Source organism: Sphaeramia orbicularis, chromosome 16, assembly GCF_902148855.1.
Source record: "Sphaeramia orbicularis chromosome 16, fSphaOr1.1, whole genome shotgun sequence".
Classification (NCBI taxonomy): Eukaryota; Metazoa; Chordata; class Actinopteri; order Kurtiformes; family Apogonidae; genus Sphaeramia; species Sphaeramia orbicularis.
The window spans coordinates 38,195,256-38,217,153 of NC_043972.1; the positions used below are offsets into that span (position 1 = coordinate 38,195,256).

General features: G+C 37.1%; 3 protein-coding genes across 5 annotated transcripts; 2 read left to right on the plus strand and 1 right to left on the minus strand.

Annotated features, from left to right (window-relative positions):
• Positions 1-1,206: 1,206 nt before the first annotated feature.
• Positions 1,207-17,988, minus strand: LOC115434925 (apolipoprotein A-IV-like). 3 transcript variants are annotated; one of them, XM_030157061.1, is made up of 5 exons: positions 17,964-17,988; positions 15,043-15,097; positions 4,044-4,095; positions 2,068-2,218; positions 1,207-1,966 (listed from the first exon to the last, which is right to left on the minus strand). In XM_030157061.1, exons 3-5 carry the CDS (start codon positions 4,081-4,083, stop codon positions 1,399-1,401), a joined length of 759 nt encoding a protein of 252 aa, XP_030012921.1. In that variant the 5' UTR covers positions 4,084-4,095; positions 15,043-15,097; positions 17,964-17,988; the 3' UTR covers positions 1,207-1,398. The 3 variants fall into 3 exon arrangements, with proteins under 3 accessions (XP_030012921.1, XP_030012922.1, XP_030012920.1); XM_030157062.1 differs by lacking the exons at positions 15,043-15,097; positions 17,964-17,988 and adding an exon at positions 4,202-4,312 and having other exon boundaries at positions 4,044-4,091; XM_030157060.1 differs by lacking the exons at positions 15,043-15,097; positions 17,964-17,988 and adding an exon at positions 4,202-4,312.
• LOC115434924 (apolipoprotein A-IV-like) lies at positions 6,276-7,617 on the plus strand. The gene is made up of 4 exons (XM_030157059.1): positions 6,276-6,311; positions 6,483-6,536; positions 6,661-6,811; positions 6,926-7,617. The coding sequence occupies exons 2-4, from the start codon at positions 6,497-6,499 to the stop codon at positions 7,500-7,502; spliced, it is 768 nt and encodes a 255-aa protein (XP_030012919.1). The 5' UTR covers positions 6,276-6,311; positions 6,483-6,496; the 3' UTR covers positions 7,503-7,617.
• A 182-nt stretch (positions 17,989-18,170) lies between the features above and the next one.
• Positions 18,171-20,387, plus strand: apoeb (apolipoprotein Eb). Its single transcript, XM_030158081.1, has 5 exons — positions 18,171-18,247; positions 18,474-18,545; positions 18,625-18,766; positions 18,930-19,217; positions 19,303-20,387. Exons 2-5 carry the CDS (start codon positions 18,503-18,505, stop codon positions 19,646-19,648), a joined length of 819 nt encoding a protein of 272 aa, XP_030013941.1. The 5' UTR covers positions 18,171-18,247; positions 18,474-18,502; the 3' UTR covers positions 19,649-20,387.
• Positions 20,388-21,898: the final 1,511 nt, after the last annotated feature.

The following is a 21,898-nucleotide window of genomic DNA, read 5'->3' on the forward strand; positions in this document are numbered from 1 at the left end:
AAGTCTAAAATCAAGCTGTCAGACACAGTTCAGCCACCAATACATAAAACATTTTGGACTTAAGTGTGTATTTACTGGATTCACTTGTGACATATCAGAATATGCCCTGCCCTAACCCCAACCCTTTTTTCCCCAAACTTTTTTTTTTTCTTTCTGGTTATTGTTTTGAAGCAACCAGAGTAAAAATATGTGTGTGTGTCTGCGCGCTTGTGTGTATTGCTATCAGTGGACTCTGAACCTCCACGTTGGATGTGGTGGCATTGTTTATAGGGGAAAGGTTTTGTGTTTTAAATTGACAACATGATTTTATGCAGTTGTAGCTGAATCCAATTGTAGTTTTCAATCATAGTCAAGTCAAAAGAGTCACTTTAAATAGTAGCAAATGAAAGTTTGGATGCATTTTGTATTATCTCTGGATGTATTTTGTTTGATTTGTCTGACTTTATATGGTATGACTTTATAGCTAGTTGTGTATCGCTAACCATTAAGGCTATTATTATTCAGAAGGGAGCAGGAAATGGAAGATTTTCTTCATCCTGCTCCTTTTCGAGAATTGGTGTGTAAATGTTTGTTCACCTGATGATTATTGAATGTCTGCTGATGAAATGCACATCCATGAATGAAATAAATGAAAAAAAAGTGTTTCTTTAATGGGGTTTTATTTTCTATTTAATGTTCTCGGATAAATGTGGCTTGTCTAGGCCACTCATCTATCATGTTGGTCATCCATGTTTCCTGAGTCAGCTTTCAGACCCAAGTAACGCTCAGTTTTATTGCAAGCACTGACAAGTAGAGAAATAAGAATAATTGTTTGCCTTTGGAGAAACTAGGAGACGAAACTGTCACAGGAGTCGAGACATGTTATGACATGAGAGATGAAGTTAAAGCTCTATGTGCCTCCAGGGGGAAAAAGCACATGTCCCTTAAATAATGGTGGCTTTTTTTTTTTTTTTTTACAATATCAGTCCTGCTTACAACAAATGTGTATTGTGCATTTTCAGAAAATATACTGAAAGGAAGTTTTTATTGTATATGACGGCCTAGAAAACAATGGTGAGGCATGATATAGTTGTTAGATTTCATTCAGAGGTTCCAAAGTCTATAAATCACTGAAGAAAAAAAAAGCTAAATTCCATTTTCCAGATTCACCCATTTATTTTTTGATAAGTTAAAGAAATTACAAAAAAGACATAGTTTTATACATCACAAACACAGTAAAAAGTATGTATATACATGTTTGGTAGGTGCAGACATTTGCTTTTCAGTTGCTGCACTTTGACTCAAAATAAATATTATGTCATGAGGAAATACCAAATTATTACATTTCATGCTTCAGACAGAGGTAGACCAGACAAGGCCAGAATCTTGGTAAACAATAGAGCGGTAGAGGAGGTTGACTTAGTGGTTGTCGACAAAAGACTGGTACAGGGATAAAAGCTGTGCCTGGAAGTCCTGGGTGTAGGGGTCCAGCTTTTCCCTCAGATCCTCAGCGTAGGGGGCTACTACCTGCTTCACCAGCTTGGCTCTCTGACTCAGCTCAATCTGGACCTTCTCCGTCATGGGCGCCACACTGTCTTGGAAATCCTGCAGATGCCGGTCCACCTTCTGCTTTAGGTCATCAGTGTAAGGCCCCAGCTGAGCCTGCAGATCCTTCACGCTCTGCTCCAGATTGGTCTTCAGCTCTTCACTTTTTTGCACCAGGATGGTTTTCAGGGTCTCGGAGTCTGCGTAAGGAGCCAGCTCCTGTTTGAGCTGCTCCACTCTCTGCTGGATCTGGGCCTTCATGTCTTCGGTGTAGGGCTCCAGCTTGTCTCTGACTGAGCTCAGTTCCTGTGTCACCACTTTTCTAAGCACATCAGCCTCTGTTCCGATCTTGGTCATCATGTCCTGGGCCGCTGGGGGAAGCTGCTCCTGCAGGGTGATGGCGTACATGCTGGCTATTTCTGCGCTCTGTGAAAGACGATCACTACGGGGGAGACAGTTAAGTCAGAAAAGGCCCAAACCAAGCACCACTTCAAATCATCATGTAACTCAATCACCACTGCTCCTGGGTGTCATTCAACGTACTTGATTTCCTGTCCAAACTGTGATTTCCTGACCATCTGGAGGGTGTCATCAGCGGTTTCAGTAGCCTTGGCAATGTAGTCCCAAAAAGCATCTGTCAGCACTTCCAGCTGTGGTTTGGGTGCATCAGCAGAGAAGAGGTTGGCATTACAGCCTGTTGAGTAAAAAAGCAGCATGAGCACAGAGCACTTATTACATTTTATAAGGATTAATCATAGTTCCTATAAAGCCGTGTTGCGTGGTTTCAGCTTTGACCCTTAAAGACCTATTTTGTGACGACTTCCAAATGAAGATTTTTTTCTACATATAACATTTTCTAAGCAATTTATTATAATGTTATCTGCATTTTACATTTTTTGGTTTAAATCTGATGGTTATTTAACCTGTTTAACCCTGACCATATTTTCAGGGGAAAAACGCCTAAAACGACATACCCACAGTAAATGAAGGATAACTTATAATACTTATAATAATAAGGTTCATATGGATGTTCTTGGTGTCTATGGACATTTAGAGACCTCACAGAATCTATTCCCATTGTCTAAAATATTGTATCTATTACTGTGCCTGAGTAAACTGTAACAAACTAAAAGAGAAATTAGAATTTTTTATCCTCACCTGTCTTTTTTCGGCTGGATTGATGATGATATGCATAAATTAATTGTTTGTGTCGGAGATTTTTAATAGCGTATATTTCACCCCACAAAGATTAAAAATCATGTTTGAACATTAAAGTTTGCACTAAAATACACTTTTGATGTACTTTTATTAATATTAGGGTCTAAACTTTGAGCAAAAGTTGAAAAAAAAAAACATCCATTGTCTTCATTTATTATATTTTTATAGTAGATGAATATTAATATAATTTTTTCAGCCCGCGGGTGGGCTGATAGGGCTAAAGGGGTTAATTTACTAATTATGTAGATGTTCACTAAAGGTTTAGAGGTTTTTATATCAGAAATAAATTTGTTATTAACTGAAAATATATTATTCTCTGAACATAATCTACAACCACTGTCATTTACCAGACAACACTGATTTCACTGGTGAAAGAATTTTACAGATAATAGCAGTAAAACAGCATTGTATAGGAATTATTTACATGTATTGATAGTATTTGTGGTTTAAAAATAGACGAGGCACATAATAGAATAAAAATAAGGCATTACATTCTCTAGTTCACAGGTGTCAAACATGTGGCCCGGGGGCCGAAACCGGCCCGCCAAAGGTTCCAATCCGATGAATTTGCAAAGCACAAGTTAGGGCATCGAACTCAAAAATAACATCACAATAACCTATAAATAATGGTAATACCAATTTTTCTCTTTGATTTAGTACAAAAAACATTAAATTATAAAAATCTTTACGATAACAAACTATCCTTTAACAATAAAATGTGAATAACCTGTACAAATATGAACAACCTGAAATGTCTAAAGAAAATTAAGGGCAATTTTAACAATATTCTGCCTGTTACTAAATGTTTTGTGCCTTTGTAGATCTGATCTGTAATGCATACGTATGATATATATGATAAGTCGAGGCATAATATCGATAAAATTCTTCTTATATTTCTTAACAAATTTCATGTTTTTCAGGTTATTCACATCCTTTTTGTTTGGGTAGTTTGTAAACGTAAATATTGGCATAATTTAATGTCATTTTTTGCACTAAAACAATTTGGAGTTGTCATTATTTATTGGCTGTCATGCTATTATTTTACTGGTGTGGCCCACTTTAGATTAAATTGGGCTGAATGTGGCCCACGGAAGAAAATGAGTTTGACACCCCTGCTGTAGTTACTGAGTTTAGTGTGTGGCTAAAACCTAAGTTGAACTATCACTTCAAACATATCTCACATGTACCATTATATAGGTCACCTCTGACCATGGTTGATGAAGCCATACTGTATGCTATCTCCCTCACCTTGTTTGACACAGAGACACAAAGAGACAAGGAACGAAAAGTTTTCAACTCACCAGACAATATTGCAACAGCCAGCACCACGATTGCCTTCATGACTGCCTCTGACTATAAAAAAACACAAAACAAACAATTAGACAATAATTGACATTCAACCTGCATCCAATACATCAAACATGTTAGTATTTGCTCTGTTATATTCGATTTTTCTCACCTGATTTTGCCTTGTATATGTTGCAGTGTTTAACGTGACTGTGAATGAGTCAGGCTGGTGCTTTTGTGTGTATATATATAGTAAAACCAGATGAGAGTTGTAGTTACAAGCCCAAAGTCCAGAAGTCCCTGCCATGTTGTCACAATTGTTCCTTTCATGTCTCTGCTGCTTCCTCTGCCGGCTTCTATCACATGACAGCTGAGACCGAACTATAAACACACAAACTAGCATGGTGTTTTGCTTCTTTTGGGTATGTTCAATCTTAGAAACAGTTATCTATATTTCCAACTTGTAATCAGTCTTTGGATGCAGGAGACAATAACGACATATTCGCATATTCCAGTGCCAACAGTCTGCAGATAACTCCAGATAACCTATGCGTCCATCAGTGGACTTTGTATTAGGGTCAAGCAATGTGAATAAAATATCACGAGGTGCTAATTATTATCGTTATTGCTATTCTGTTGTAGATGTCGTGATGGAAGGTCTTAAAACCAATAACCCCTTTTACTTTGGCATCCAGAAACTTATCTATTCTATCATGTTGTTGGTAATAAAATGATGATTTGGAGACTGGGAGTAAAAATTATAACAACAATTAAAGGTAAAGATTAACCAATTGTTTTGTCATCCAACACTGTGGAGGGTATTCGGTGGTTAAGAACTAAAAAGTGTTTGATTAAACCACTTAAGCCCTATCAGCCCGCCCGTGGGCTGAAAAAATTCTATTAATATTCATCTACTATAAAAATATATTAAATCAGGACAAAGGGTGTTTTTTTTTTCAACTTTTGCTCAAAGTTTAGACCCTAATGTTAATAAAAGTACATCAAAAGTGTATTTTAGTGCAAACTTTAATGTTCAAACATGATTTTTAATCTTTGTGGGGTGAAATATACGCTATTAAAAATCTCCGACACAAACAATTAATTTATGCATATCATCATCAATCCAGCCGAAAAAAGACAGGTGAGGATAAAAAATTCTAATTTCTCTTTTAGTTTGTTACAGTTTACTCAGGCACAGTAATAGATACAATATTTTAGACAATGGGAATAGATTCTGTGAGGTCTCTAAATGTCCATAGACACCAAGAACATCCATATGAACCTTATTATTATAAGTATTATAAGTAATTCTTCATTTACTTTGGGTATGTCTTTTTAGGTGTTTTTCCCCTGAAAATATGGTCAGGGTTAAACAGGTTAAAGTAAAAAAAAAAAAAGAAGCAAGGCACCATAAAATGTCCACAGCCTATCTGTGTCAGTATCAAGTTGAGGACATAAATGTAGTTCAATATAGTTTTCTTTAAGACACAAGACAAAACAAGCATCTTTTGAATAAACTGTAATCTACTGTAACATTTCAAACAGTGAGTAAAACATGTCATGAACCCAGTCAGTGAGTCAAGAGGGTAAATTAAGGTCTAAAGTGGTTTCTGTGAACTATGGCATGTCTGATGTGAAATAGCTTCTACTTTGTCCTTCAGAAGCTGACGACGCTCAAGTTCGCTAACCTTTGGTCAGACAGACACATACAAATTTTTAGACACTGGCATGAAACCAAAAGTGTGTCTTACAGTGTTTTAACTGGTAAAATACAGACAGTAAAACACCTATTGTATTTCTAATCAAAGATATCAATTGACTACAATGTTCAAGATTAGATAAAAGTGAGAAGTTGCTTCAGTCTCGGCAGAAGGTTATCTTATGAAAAGCCAACAGCTAAGTGATTCTAGACAGATATTTGAGGACAGGGGGTCATTTAAGGCTGAATGGGCTGATTCTGTCACTTGAACACTGATGAATCACACATGCTGTACATTATGAGACTTGCCTACAGTAATTTAAAACCCAAAAATAAAAGTAGTGGTGGATGGTCAGTAACAAAATGACATGCAGCCTTTTGAGTTTCTGCTTCGTACATATCTAATATTGTCCGGTACTGTGATGATGTCACTGAGGGCTTCAGGGTGAGGCAGGGTGACAGCAAGGCACTAGCACCTGGACTTTGGGATCATTACTGCCTGGCTCGGTATATAAGCAGCAGAACATCACCAGATGAGCACAAGCACTGCCAAGTGGACTTGCAGAAGCCCTCACAAACTCAGGTAAGAGGCAGAGGATTAACCATTGGAAGGCATTAGAGAGATCCTGCTTGCTAGTAGTCTGAATACATTTTTATTATGTATATTATAGAAGCAGTTTGTCTGTCACTTTGAATGTTTATGAAAAATGTGGTACAGATATAACATTTTGGGTGTCAATCTTCTTTTCATAAGGTCTAACAACAACCATGAAGGTCCTTGTTGTGCTCGTCCTAGCCGTTTTCACCGGTGAGTACGTCAGCAAACTATCATTATTTAGTTATGTATTTATTTTCATGATCAATCATTCTAGTCAAAAACAAATGTATATATAAACTTTGTGTATAAACTTCTTCTTGTTTCCATTAAACAGGCTGTAATGCCAACCTCTTCTATGCTGATGCACCCAAGCCACAGCTGGAACAGCTGACTGATGCCTTCTGGGACTATGTTGGCAAGGCCACCCAGACCGCTGATGACACCCTCCAGATGGTCAGAAAGTCTCAGTTCGGACAGGATGTCAAGTAAGTCAGATGACCACTGATGATCCATTTACGATGTTCAATCAACTAACGCACATTTGCCCCAGAACCAATCTCATTTCTTTACTTTCCTTCTTCTGGTCTTTTATCGACTAGTGCCCGTCTTACAGAGAGCATGGACCTGGCCAACAGGTACGCAGCGTCCCTGCAGGAGAACCTTCCCCCACAGGCTCAGGATATGATCACCAAAGTCTCTGCAGAGGCTGATGTGCTGAGAGAGCGTCTGACCCAAGAAATGAGCACCGTCAGAGAGAGGATGACGCCCTACATTGACGAAATGAGGACCGCAATCAACGACAATGTAGAGAAGCTCAAACAGGAGCTGGCTCCCTACACAGACTCCCTGGACACCGAGACCCTGAGGACCACTCTGATGCAGAAGACAGAAGAGCTGAAGACCACCCTGGAACAGAACATGAGGGATCTGGAGACTCAGCTTGGGCCTTACACTGATGACCTGAGGGTGAAGATGGACCAGCACCTCCAGGACTTCAAGGAGAGGGTGACCCCCGTGACTGAGCGTGTCCAGGATGAACTGACCCTGAGAGCTATGCAGGTGCAGGAGATGGCAGCCCCCTACGTTGAGGACCTGAGGGAAAAACTGGACCCCTATGCCGCAGACCTCCAGGCCCGTCTTACTGAGCTCTATGACACCTTTACCAAACCCAAATAAGTCACCCTCCACTGCAAGTTTAACAAGATGAAACTCAAAAACATCCTTATCCATCACACATCTACATGTCCTACTGAACACATATGCAGTTTCAAAAGACTTCAATAAACAGAAAAAGAATAAATATTGAGTGTTGGTTTGTGACTATGTACTGTAATCTCTTTTAATATTATGGAAATAAAGTAAAAGCAAAACATACACATATGGCTTTATTATCTTCTTTAGTCCCTGATGGTACTATAATGTTCATAAAAGTATTGGTATCTGTTTTCTGATAAGTTTATGATGCTCAATAGGGAAGTGATGATGGTTTGTAGCTCAAACCCAATTGGAAAAACAAATGAACATCCACAGGATGACATGGGTAATGAAAATCAGCCAAACTTCGTCTCCAATAATGTTATATGTAATTTATTTAAATAAGCCTTTGTCATACTTAGGCTTGATTCCCAATGTCTTTCAGAGCTGCACAATACACAACAATGCTGTGACATTTCCAGTGGTGGACTATAACTCATGATTTTTTATTTCATGTTTGGTCCCTTAGTGCTTCTACTCCTCTACATATGAGAGGGGAATAGTTTTACTCAACTACATTTATTTGCTACCAGTAACATTTTACAAAAAGCATCACATGCATACATGATTTGATGCCGTTTTATACAATGGCAGTTCTGCAATGATGTAAAATAGACTCAACACTGATGAATAACAACATTAACGCTATAATGCCAAATGTATCATATTTGATACATGAGTTTTGAAGCCCTCTACATGATCAGTGTGATTTTTTTTTTCTTGAAAAACCTGATGTATACAATTAGATATGTGCAATACACAGATAATCCACCAGGGGGGAGGAATTCGTTCACCAGAGGCCTTTCCAGTGACACAACAAGATTGTCATTAATGAGGAAGGAGGCAGAACTTTGCCAATTTTGAAAAGGAATTATGAATTTGTTAGACATGTTTGTGTGATATTATGTTTTTGTTTGTTCAGAAATAATAATATTTGAGCACTGAGACCCGATGTATTAAATATGATGCAAAATTGAAACTCATACATGGAAATTGATATTTGAAAGAAAATTTTTTGGTTGTTCAAAAGGACCAATAAAGGCTGCACTTTCAAAGAACTGGAATTTTATGTCATTGATTTAATGGTTCAGGCTTTACTGAGTTAAAATGCACTCAAATGTATTGTTTCGTAAAAAGCCTTCTCTGCTTAAGTAACACCTTGAATTCAGGAAGTTCACATGTGACAGAACATTTCTAAATGGTGGCATTTCCAAAGGATTTGAAGAATGTTCCCACCTTCCTGTGTGTTTTTGCATCACTAGTTTGTTCATCTTGTACTGTGTGCTGTCTTTTGATGGTCAAAGAGTGATATATTGTGACAAATTTGGATCCAGGGAAGAAACCAAATTTGTCTTATGAGTTTCCAACTAAAAAAGTCTGAAAACCCCTGTAACAGGTGATCAGCATTAAAATATGTCAGTTGGTATTTTGTTTCTGAATTCCATTCATTACAGTGGTCTCGTTTAAGTTGAAATGTCTGTTGTGGAAAACTCCCTTTTTATATGACTATATTAAGTGTAATTTAGCGAACACATACAACTCTGGGAAAAAATGAGAGACCACTGCAAAATTATCACTTTCTCTAATTTGACCATTTATAGGTTTGAGTAAAATGAACATTTTTGTTTTATTCTCTAAACTACCAACAACATTTCTCCCACATTCCACATAAAAATATTGTTATTTAGAGCATGTATTTGCAGAAATAACAAAAAGATGCAGTATTTTCAGACCTCAAATAATGCAAAGAAAACCAGTTCATATTCATTTCTAAACAACACAATACTAATGTTGTAACTTGGGAAAATTTCAGACGTCAATATTTGATGGAATAACCCTGATTTTCAGTGTCAGCTTTCTCGTGTCTTCTCTCTCCACCATTGCTGTTGGATGACTTTATGCAGCTCCCGGCAGAGAAACTCAAGAAGCTCAGACATGTTCCATGGCTTGTGACCATCCATGTTCCTCCAGAAGTTTCCAAAGTGGGTTCAGGTCTGGAGATTGGACTGGTCATGACAGGGTCTTCATCTGGTGGTCCGTCATTCACACCTTTATTACCCTAGCTGAGTCCAGGAGCATTGTCCTGACAGAAAAACCAGTCCTCAGAGTTTGGGAACACTGTCAGAGCAGAAGTCCAGTAGTTTTTAATAGTTATTTTTGGATTCCACTTACTTTTGTGGTACTAATAGCACTGTTTTTGCCTATTGTAAGAAGATAGTGATGGCTACAGTAGTGGTTTTTATACTTCTCCTTCTTAAATAAGACATGGATCAGGTGTTTATTCAGTAGAATAAGGTGTGCTTGTGTTGGAATTCAACAGACACAGGAATGGAATAGCTGTTATACATGCACACATGCTGATTTAACAAGAAATTCCAGTGGTCTCTTAATTTTTTCCAGAGCTGGAGAGTGAAATGGATTTGGCATTTATAAATTTCACAATCAAGTAAGAAAATGTACATCAAGTCTGCAAAACATCAGCGGGGAACACAGTCTGTCACAGTTTGTTCAGTACCTTATTGCAAAATCTTGGGCCCCCCTTTCTTCTTCTGCCACACCCATGTAAACTTCACATGAGGGTATTGGACATGGCATGTTCAGGTTTGCCTCTGCAAGTGTGGAGGTTCATAAACACATCCTGTTTCCACCTTTTTTTTTTTTTTTTCCTTTTCCTTTTGTGTCCCCATCCCTGCTGCCAGACTGCTCCCACGCTGCCTTACCCAGTGGCAAACAACATTCCTCAGTTGTGCACCCAGCTGTCACAGACTCTGCACATTGTTAACCCTCTGAGCTCACACACTCCTGTTTTCTCATTATATGTGCTGAGTCGTTCAAAAAAGTTGTTGACCAAGAATCTGAATCTGTTTCTAAAATGTTACGATAACTTCCCCGATGCATTCAAATGTTTACAGGGCTTTGCTGTATTTAATTCATTTCTGAGCTGCCTAGGAGTGCAATTCTCAAACTGCACATCATTATAAACTCCCAGTGATTATTAGAAACTTTTATATCGCTTTTCTACAATAACATATCAATACTACAAAGGACAATTTTACTTTCTTCTCCAATACAATTATTATTTATTGGCATTAAAGGTTATCGGTTTAGGGAGTTAAGGACCCAGTAACAACATAATTTGAAATGTTAACCGGTGAAAATTAGTCTAGTTCCCCTTCAGAATACATCAGATCATACACATCAATAGAACATTTTTATGTCGATAATTACTCTTTACCAGTTTAGGCTCCAAAAGTTGTGCTCTTTTTCAGTAACATTAAGTTATTTATTTAAAGAGAGCAGTTCCTTACTAAAACAGAAAGCATTTGCAAAAGTTTGGACACACTGGTGGACTGAACAAAATCATAAAAAGCATAAATAAGATTTTATTTTTAATAGAAAGGAGAATTGCGAAAAAGACTAAAATCTACACATTTTTTGAAAGTTTGCCTGTCTTGTACTGACCCAATTTTGTTTATTATATCAGTCAGAGGATTGTACAGTTATGGAAGATTAAAAAAGATGAAATATGCAGCCAACTGACTGCACAGCTTGAACCACTTAATGGACACACATCTTCATTCCTTTGCCCTGAAAGGCTGCATCATTAGCTTCCCACTGAGATCATAAGATCAGACAGACTCTGATGTTTACACTGCAGGCAAAAGTGGCCCAAATCTGTGTTTTTTTCCCCCTACAATCTGAACAGCACAAATCCGATTTTCTCTAATCAAACCCAGGGTCACGTTCATATCTAGTCCTAAATCGGATACATATCTGATGTTTTGCAATGCAACTTCAGTCTAAATGGTCGTGGTGCATTTCATTCGACTCTCACAGATTACAGACCACAATTCTGCACTGGAGGAGGCAGGACCTGGCAAGATCCATATTGACTTCCAAAAACACAATGTGCAGCGTGTTATGTCATGTCTCCTTCTGTTAATGCGGGTCACTTCATGGCTGCAGACTGTTAATGCATGAGTCTGATGGCAGTCACGTTAAATTATAAAGCAAACAATCATGCAAAAAAATCAGATTTCAGCCAAAAATCTGAATTGAGCTGGAGTGTGAACACATCTTTAGTTTGTACTACATGCACCGTGCATCACTAGTCGCTTTTCCATTGGACGTCTGCGCAAAACTTTACTGATATTTACTAAATGTCGAAAAAACAGAAGTACTTAATGTCGGTTTTTCCATTAAATCACAAATGCGATGATTTGTTTATTTATTATCGCAAGATGACATGAGAAGTCATTCCATAAACATGGCGACGAACGTAAATATGGTGTTGATTTACAGATATATTCATTATTATTATATATTACCCCTCTATCTCATACTAAATTAAAAAATGATTGGGTTTCCTGGTCTGTCCACACATACCACAACATGTTTCTTCTTCTTCTTCTTGCTTGTTGTAACGTCTGTCAGCGTCCACTTTTTAAAATTCACCTGACTCTAGTTGTGAAAAAAGGTCTTTCCATTGCAGTTTTGCGTGACATACCATTTGCGCTACGCCTGAGAAACCACCTCTTGCCATCATAAAAACTTTTAATCGAAAAATGAGACTTGGCGAAATTGTCATTTTTCTATTAGGTAAATTTTTATGCGCAAATATATTTGCGCAATTTGAGGGTCAATGGAAAAGCGACTACTGACCAAGGTTATAATAGTTCTGGATTTGACATTATAGTTTAGATTTATTAAGTTTTGACATTTTTTCCGCTAATTCAGTTAGTTTTAATTCGTTTTTAGAGCAGGTTTGCTAGTTTTTATTAGTTTTCATTTTTTTCTAAATGCTTAGTTTTAGTTTAGTTTTAGTATTAATTTTAGTTTTGTCGCATCTTTTATCTTCATTGCTGTCGTACTTAAATAAATCCCAGACAGGACTTTGCTTTCTCCCAACTTTAGTTTCCATGTTTCCAGCTACTGGGGATGAGAAGACAACTTTAAATGACAAGTGACAAGAAGTGACGGACCGTGAAGTGTTGTATGGTGCCGCAGCTAAAATTGCCAGAGCGAAATAAATCGATTTCGTATCAATCCGACATTGCCAAAGACGAAAACGAAGGGAATTTTATACATAATTATTATATGTTTTAGTTTTGTAAGCACACAATATAGTTTCAGTTAGTTGTCGTTTTTTCTTTTAAATATAGTTTTTATTTATTTCAATTAATGAAAACGTTTTTTCAATTCTTGTTTTCGTCATTTTGTTAGTTTTCGTTAACGATAATAACCTTGCTACTGACTCCTTGATTAAATAAGTTTATGCTATAAACTCAGCTGTTATGATGACCCTACTTAGTCATTTGGCTTTGTCTCCGCACACAAACTGCCATCAGCTGATACCACTGTGAGTCAGAACCAGATTATAGGTGGTACAATACGAAGCAGGAAAACATGGAAATTTGCACTTGAACTTTTATTCAGTGACTTCTAACCCACATATATAAACTGAAGTAACCTTGCTGACTCCTGTTCAGATGAGTGAGATCATCCAGACCGAATTAAAAACCCAATTATTTAAAGCTGGAAGCCGTGAACAACAACCACAAGGCTGGGGTTACTGCCGTTCACTCTGTCCAAAGCCCTCTCACTCACCCTTTCCTTCTAAAAACAAGACAGGCTAAACAAAAAGAAAACCACTGTGTCAGATATTTTACTGTATTACCTCAGAGTTCTTCCCCATTTTCTTTTTCACTTCTCTGTCTGCCTTCTGTGGCTCCACAAAAGGCTGGTGGGTCATGGTGGTTTTGTACTTTCTTTTGTTTCCTGATAATAAAAACCAAAAGTCTACCTATAACTTTGTAAATCTATATCTTAGTGATGTCGCTGTACTAGAATGGAGAGAGGATACAAAATTATTACAGGCGTTTTTAGCAGCCGGCAAGAAATCTATTACAAGAAGGTGGTTTACCCCAACTCCACCAACAATAGAAGACTGGTATGAAATCATCTGTCAAATATTCAAAATGGAAAAATTGACTTGCTCTATCAGAATCAAGAGGGATATATTTTATCATATTTGGGACAAGTGGGTCCAGTTTGAATCCTCTAGCCACCCAGAATTTGTATCACTCCTCTAAAAATGTCCTCTTTTTCTAGAATCTCCTTGTATTTTTTCTTTGTTTTATGTTTTTCTGCATAAACATGAGTAATGTCTAAAGAACCTAGAGGTATTGTAATGCTATGTTTGTTTTTTTTACGTGAGAAACACTGAAATTGTAAGCACCCAGTTCATATGTTCATTTTTTTTTTCTTTTTTACACTTTTGTACGTATAAAAGAAGAAATACGAAAAGGACTCTAATAGACAACATATGTATGAATGGTAATGTTGAAGATATCTTGTCACTTTTTCCGATAAAAATAAAATGAAAAAAAAAAACAAAACAAAAACAAAACTCATCTCAATTCAATTAATTTATTTTAGTGACTATAAAGGTTGTATCAAAAAAAAAAAAAAAAAAAAACTATACATTTTGAAAAATTACCCCCAGTTAGGGTCAGGGTTAGGGTTAGGATTAAGGTTAACCCTAACCCTAACCCTAACTTGGCCTGTCCTCAGTGACATTTTCAGGCCTAAACAAGTTGAATTAACTTTGAAAGGCAGGAACAGCTGCCATAGGTCAAGAAATGAAACTGACATGGTGGCCAAAGTGTTAATGCTGTAACCTGGCAATTTTGTAGAAAACAAGATGGATGCCCATTGTCCCCTCCCATGACCTCTGATTGGATTTAAATCCCACCACTACTTCACGCAAACCAGTTTTAACTTGGATTGCGCAATTTTCCCCTGCTCACTCATTCATGAAAATCTGGGTCTTTAAATTTGGACAAATATCATCCAATCCCCTACCTATCAACATCCATAAAAGAAAATTCCAAAAAATTATCAAATGCGGAACTGGGGTGATTTTTCAAAATGTGTCTTTTTTTTTTTTTTTTTGATACACCCTGTAGTTTACATGTTTCTTACACATTTTCAAACTCAAAATCAAATATGATTCAAAATCAGAGACAAGATCAGATGACGGCCTGTTAAATAATAGACAAAGGATTATTGTAACTGCTTCTCAGAATAATGGGACTAAATAACTTATCTTGATTTGCTTGTGTGTTTGAACTGGACTTGTTATCTACCTGAATGTACTGTATCTATTTCTGTACAACACACCACCTACACAGTGACACACACTTCACTTAAAGAAGTCTAAGGTCAAAGATAAAGTGTGGTATTTTAGAAAGTTTAGTTGAAATTTATTGAGTTTAAACAGAAAATTCTATCAGTTTATCTTCTTGATGTTTAATCACGGTGTTAACTTAATATTACAATTCATTCAATAAAAGCCAGCTCAAGCATTCATCAGGAACAGTGTCATAATCCCAACACACACCAATGACCCCTTTAGGTTATCATAAGTAGTGTAATGTTATCGTACTGTCGCAGTAATTACCTGACCAAAGCCAGCCCATTTATGGTACACTTTGCTCCTGAGTAACGTCAGAATTCTGTGAAAATGACAGGACAGAGATCAGTATGGTTGACAACAAGGAGTTCTAAAGGACAAAAGTCATTATCTTGAAAACACTGTGGGATATTATTGAAAAAGACTCCCTGCATCCTCAAGACACTACCTCCATTTCCAGTTTGCCTAAGAAGTTAAAACCTACATTCACAATGAGGTGACTAAACAGCATGTAGAGCCATCAAAGAACAATAAAACACCTTCACTGCTTCCTTTTCAATCTACCATTATATTAGCATGAAAGCACTGAAAATTGGCTTTAAAACAGCAAAAACTAAATAAAATATCAGTTATATTTGCGGCACTAAGAATAGCTTCACCTCAGTGTTTTGCGATTGATTTTACAGATTTAATGTTTACCGTCCTGGTTGAGCAGTGATGTTTTTATTTGACCGCAGAGACCTGTCTTTGATTTCCAGCAACATCACACTCTTAAGACCTTAACAAGGGCCGTAAAATTACAATGAAAGAGGTCAATGCATATGTGTGTACTATGGAGGTAGGGTTCCAAGAAAAACCTATTATTCAAGTTATTTTCTGGCGTTGAACAAAAGTTGCCCAATAGGCTGGAGTCAACAGCATCAAACTTCCCCCTTTGTCATTTTCAGAATCCTGGAAATGATTATACAGTGTACTGTGTGAAAACCAATGTCGAATCTGGTTTTGTTTTGATGCCTGTTTTGTTCAGTGTCACTACACGGTATTTCTTTACAGGTAATACAACCTACAGCATGTCCGCACACAGCATTTTATTACATATAATTCCTCTTTTGTACGGTGGGCTCATGGTATTTGTGTGTCAAGCCATAACATGTCCCATTTGTTCTGCCCACACTTTATTTGTACTTCAGATAAGTGCAGTTCCAGTACAGAAAAACTGTTTGATTGTACCATTTATATGTGAATGGGGCTTTCATATGAAGATACCCCAGGTGCAGTGGGTTGTGTGTCTGCAGTGGGATTTTTATGATATCATGACAGTAAAGGTGGGAGATTTGGACTAAAGGTGGGAATAGACAATCAATCAATTACAAAATTTTTTACAGTCAAAATCGACAATTCATTTACAAGATACATTTTGTAATGGGACACCCCAGAAGCAGTCCTCAGCATACAGCCCTTAAACATGTGATAAGAGACACAACTTGCATTATAATCTTTGATAAATTAAAATGTCCTCAATAACTACAAACATATTTTCAAATATTTACCCATCTGCCCTTAGACATGTGATGAGAAAGACAATTTATATTATAATCTTTAATAAATTAAGATATCCTAAATAACTACAAACATATTTTCAAATATTTACCTATCTATTTAACAATGTTTCAATTCATTTCCTTTCCTGAGTCCTACTGTAGTCAGAATATTCCAATATTCTCAGATAATTGAATAGTCAGACATGGGGGATGTATTTTACAACCTGGTACTAAATATTTTAGCTCAGACTAAAGAATTTACTGATATCAGAGGACCTGAAATTTAGATTTGTTAGTTTTGAAAGGTCTTAAAGCACAGGTGTCAAACATGCGGCCCGGGGGCCAAATCCGGCCCGCCAAAGGGTCCAGTCCGGCCCTTGGGATGAATTTGTGAAAAGCAAAATTTACACTAAGATATTAACAATCCTTTCAGTTCAGGCTCCACTTTCAGACTAATTCAATCGCAAGTGGGCAGGATTCAGTAAAATACGATCATAATAACCTATAACTAATGACAACTCCAAATTTTCTCTTTGTAAATGTAACTATGTTGTAGTGTAAAATCATGAACAAAGTAAAATTTCATTAAAAATGTGAATAACCTGAACAAATATGAACCACCTGAAATGTCTTAAGAGAAGTAAGTACAATTTTACCAATATTCTGCCTGTTATTAAATGTTTTGTGTATTTGTAGATCCACTGTGATTTATTAGTTATAAAGTACATGTGTAAATGATAAACTGAGGCAGAATATAGTTAAAATTACACTTAGTTTTTCAGTTTGTTCATATTATTCACATCTTTTGAAAGGATATGTTGAGCTGCATTATGTAATAAATTCCCATAATGTAATAAAAGTTCAAAATGTAATAAGAATGTCACGTCATCTTGTAATAAAGCCGCATTATATAAGAAACTGACGCATTTTGTAATAATCTACGTCAATGCATTTTGACACACTTTTATTTAAAAAAAAAAAAAGTAATAACATGGTTCATTATGTAATAACAATCCAAATTAATATAATTTCAGAGCAATTCAAAAGAAATTAGTCACAGGAGCTACAGGTAATGTAATCAGAACTTTAACCACACAGTTTAAAGATGAAAATAAAAATGTGTCAAGTGCATTCTGTAATAAATTTCTCAAATTGTAATAACTTACTACATAATTTGAAAAAAATTTACTACATAATGCATTGAGGTAGTTTATTACAAAATGCGGCTTTATTACAAGATGACGTGACATTCTTATTACATTTTGAACTTTTATTACATAATGGGAATTTATTACATAATGCGGCTCAACGGGATAGTTTGTAGATGTAAACCTTCTCATAATGTAAATTTACTTTTTCGACTAAAACATAGAGAAAAGTTCGGAGTTGATATTATTTATATATTATTATGTTATTATTTTACTGGTTCGGCCCACTTCAGATCAAATTTAGCTGAATGTGAACTAAAATGAGTTTGACACCCCTGTCTTAAAGGGTAAACTACATTTTAAAAATCTTCTTAAATTAGTAAATGTTATTGAATTTTCACGATAAAAGTTTTGCCTTTTTTTTTTTTTTTTTAATTACGTATTGCCTCATATTTCTTGAAATAGTTCTATTATTTATTTATTTTTAATGGATTGTGACCTGTCCTCTCCATGTTGGTCCTCTGTTGTTTGTGTTTGCTCCATCAGCTTCTCCTCGGTCGTCGTGTCGGGGTGACATCGCGTGCAGAGGAAGCAGGATTCTGTGCAGACAAATCATCACCACCACGTGGATGCGCGCGTGCGCTAAGGGTGACTCGCGCGCACTTCAGCTCACCTCGCTCACCCCACCCACCCATCCCCGGCACCGCCACGCGCAGCCTCCTGGGAGCGTATAAAAGCCTGCAGTCACCGTGAAGGCAGCACGGAGGAAGCTCAACCTCTCAGGTGAGTGACAGTACACACTGAGCTGATATAAAAACGGACTCTTAACAAATATTACTCTTAGTTTCACTGTCTAAAAGGCTTATTATTATTTTTACTAATGTCTCTTAGAGGGTTAATTGTCTGTTGTTTGTAAAAAAAAAAAAAAAAAAATCGTTCAAATTCTTTATCTTCCATTGCAGCTGTTAGAAAAATAATGAAGTGTTGACATACATGGTGTCCTTCCCAGGTGTAGTTCTGTCTGTCTGATTAACAACCATGAAGGCTGTGTCTCTGATCCTGGCTCTTGCGGTCATCACTGGTAAGTGTAATGATGATCTACAGTTTATCTGCAAAGTTAATAGGATTTATCAGTGCTTTTCATGATATTGTTCATATAGGCTGCAATGCCCGTGCTCTGCCTGGGGCTGAGCCCTGGGAGAAAACCGTGGACCGTTTCTACGAGTACATCGACAGCCTGAACCAAAAAGCAGGTGGAGTTGTGGACACCATCAAGACCTCTCAGCTTAGCAGAGAGCTCGAGTAAGTGGACCTGAGTAATGCGTCCCATGATTTGTCATCGTCACAGTCTGTCTATGTGAACGTTGCTAGTGTTTTTCTAAATAACATCTTCACCTCCAGTCTTCAGTAAAATCTTCAGTATGTTTTGCCTTTCTAATTTGTTCTCTCTTTTTTGTTTTGTTAGCACACTGATCACTGACACTATGGCAGAGCTAACAGTATACAAAGACAGCGTCCAGGAGAAACTGGGCCCTTACACCGACGTCTCCACCACTCAGATGTCTCAGGACCTGCAGCTTCTGTTCAACAAACTGCAGAATGACATGTTAGATGCCAAGGAACGCAGCACTGAGTATCTGGGTGAGCTCAAGACCATGGTGGAGCTGAACGCCGATGATGTCCGTAATCGCGTCAACATCTACACGAACAAGCTGAAGAAACGCCTGGACAAGGACACAGAGGAGATCCGCAGGTAAGTGGAGTTGATCATTTTCACATGTGAGTGCTTTCTAGTCTGATCTTGGAAACTTAAACATCTCCTTCTTCTTCCCATAAAGCACTGTGGGTACCTACATGGGTGAACTCCAGTCCCGCACCTCCCAGAATCTGGAAACCATGAGAGGTCACGTTGAGCCCTACGTCCAGCAGGCCAGTGACACCGCCTCTGAGAAGCTGGGTACCATCTCTGAGCTTCTGAAGACTCAGGCTGAGGGTCTGGGCCAGCAGCTGGAGACTCAGGCCGATGCCCTGAAGGCTCAGCTGGAGGACACCGCACAGAATCTGCGCACCTCCCTGGAAGGCAAGATCGATGAGCTGACCGATCTGTTCTCACCCTACGCCACCCAGATCCGTGAGCAGTTTGAGGGCTTTGTGGAGAAAGTCAAGGAAACCATCCCAGCCTAAAGACTGCACATTTTTAAAGGGTTTTAGATCATTGGTGGTCCACTGTGGGTAGTAAACCACTGATTTCTTTATACTCTTTCAAAGAAGGGAAATGAGGGGTTAAGAGTTACTGATGATATCTTCATTTGGGTACACTTGTGTTCAGGGAGAGTGTGTTGAAAAGAGAGAAGCAAGAGGAGAAAGCGCTTTATTTTACAGATGAGTTTGGTTTCTATCTTTTGCCTATTTTTTCCCTCTCATTTCTCCCACCATCACTGAACACAAGTACCTCATTCAATAACACATTTCAATGCACAAAAGAATCCATTATATGCTTATCTACTGTCTACTTTGAGTTAACTGTTCTATCCATTTCTCCAAGTTTTTGTCATCATTGTTTGTTTCATACGGGGGTGGAGTAGAAGGAAACGGATTGTAAATACAACATCTGCACCAAATCTAATAGTCTTACATTTCAATAAATGCACTGAAAGAAGGGGACATTCATATACAGCAGTATGTAGAGGAAATCCTGAACCACTAAGTGCCCTCTGTATTGTCTACATTTCTTGTTGTTGTGCCTCACAGAAGTGGAATGTAAAATGACTTGATGCATTTATGACAATCATTAAGAAAAAAGCAATGCTGCCTACTTGTTCTTCAGTCTGAATGGTGTCCCTTGTGTTTCCTTTGTCACATGCCCACCATGCTGCTCTCAGTGTGCAAAACAGTGCTGAGTGAATAAAGAACTTAGAAAAGACACAGCGTTTCCATTCTTTGTTTCTCTGATCAAACATTTAAGAGTAATCTATTATTTAAGATGAGGCTCAGTTACACTAGTAAGTGCACGCTCCACAAAGCATTTTGCTGTTGTATGTTTTGTCTATTTAAAGATAAAGCAGAAATATAATGACAAATCAAAATGAAAAGCAAATATCTTCCCTAGAGACATAACCAGTGTAGGCTTTATACATTTTCATACCCCCCCTCCCCATATCCTTGTTGCATAAGGCCACAATAACAATTACGTAATGGCCCCTGTGAGCACACAGACAAGACATAAGATAACGTATTTAATGTTGAAGTAAAAACATCAGTTCTTGACTCCCGTCTTGTACGTGCCCTCCACCTTCTACTGTCTCCATTTGATCTCGTTGAGTAGCCACCCCCTCAACGTCTAGCAGCCAGTTTTTTTCCAGTTCAGACTTGTTCAGATCTGTTCCCAGATTCCTTTCTGTCATTCCCAGTAGGCATTTGGAGACACTTTGTGCCCCAGATTGAAATTTCCTCAAGGTGACATTTCATCTATTCTGTTTGGCAACATTTTTTATTTATTTATTTTTTTGTCATTTAAGTTTATATTGATTTTATCATATTTTCAGTCATTTACAAAAAGGAAAAAAAAAAAAAACAAAGTGACTAAAGAAAAGAAAAACAAAAAATAAAACAACCCACAACGTAACCCTTTCATGCATGACTTAAGAGAACCTTAGTCAAGATTTTTTTTTTTTTTTTTCTGGAGTGTTTTTATACCTCCTTAGGCATAAAAAAAATTGCGATCGAGTTTTTTTTTTTTCATGGAGTTACAAAAATGTCCATGCATTTAATTTTTTACGTAAAGAAATATGTATTTAAAACCTAATATCAGAAAGTAAAATGAAAACAATGAAATAAAAACATTTTTAAGGCTGCTAATTAGATGTTTTCTCACATTTGAACATACTCTAATGCTAGTTATTACCTCATATGATATGCAAAAACAACTCTTTTTGTTTAACAAATAACAAGTGATTTACACTTAAACATGTTAGCGCAGATCAGGTTTATCAAGAACAGCAAAGTTATAGTAATGGTATGAATTGCAGTGTATTATGGGATGTTGCATAAGTGTCAACTGTGTTGGCTTATATGGAACTATAACAACAAAACCTATGAATATACAAGAGAACAGCTGGAGAATAACTGTCCACTGTAGTGACCACAATGCATGAAAGGGTTAAAAAGCCATTTTAAGTTGTGGGTTGTTTTGTTTGTTGTTTTTCTATTTTTTCATTCATATATGCAAGAATAGGTGACATTCAGCTTTATTAGGCCATACACATAGACAGTACAATTAGTTTTTGATTGTGCATACATTTGCATTCTAGGCTTAACTACATGTTATAAGTCAAACTACCACCAAACAGACACTGTATAAACATTGGTGCTTCTAATATTAAACATATAAAAACTAGCTGTCTTCACATCTGGCTCCATCCTGGGGGAAAAGAC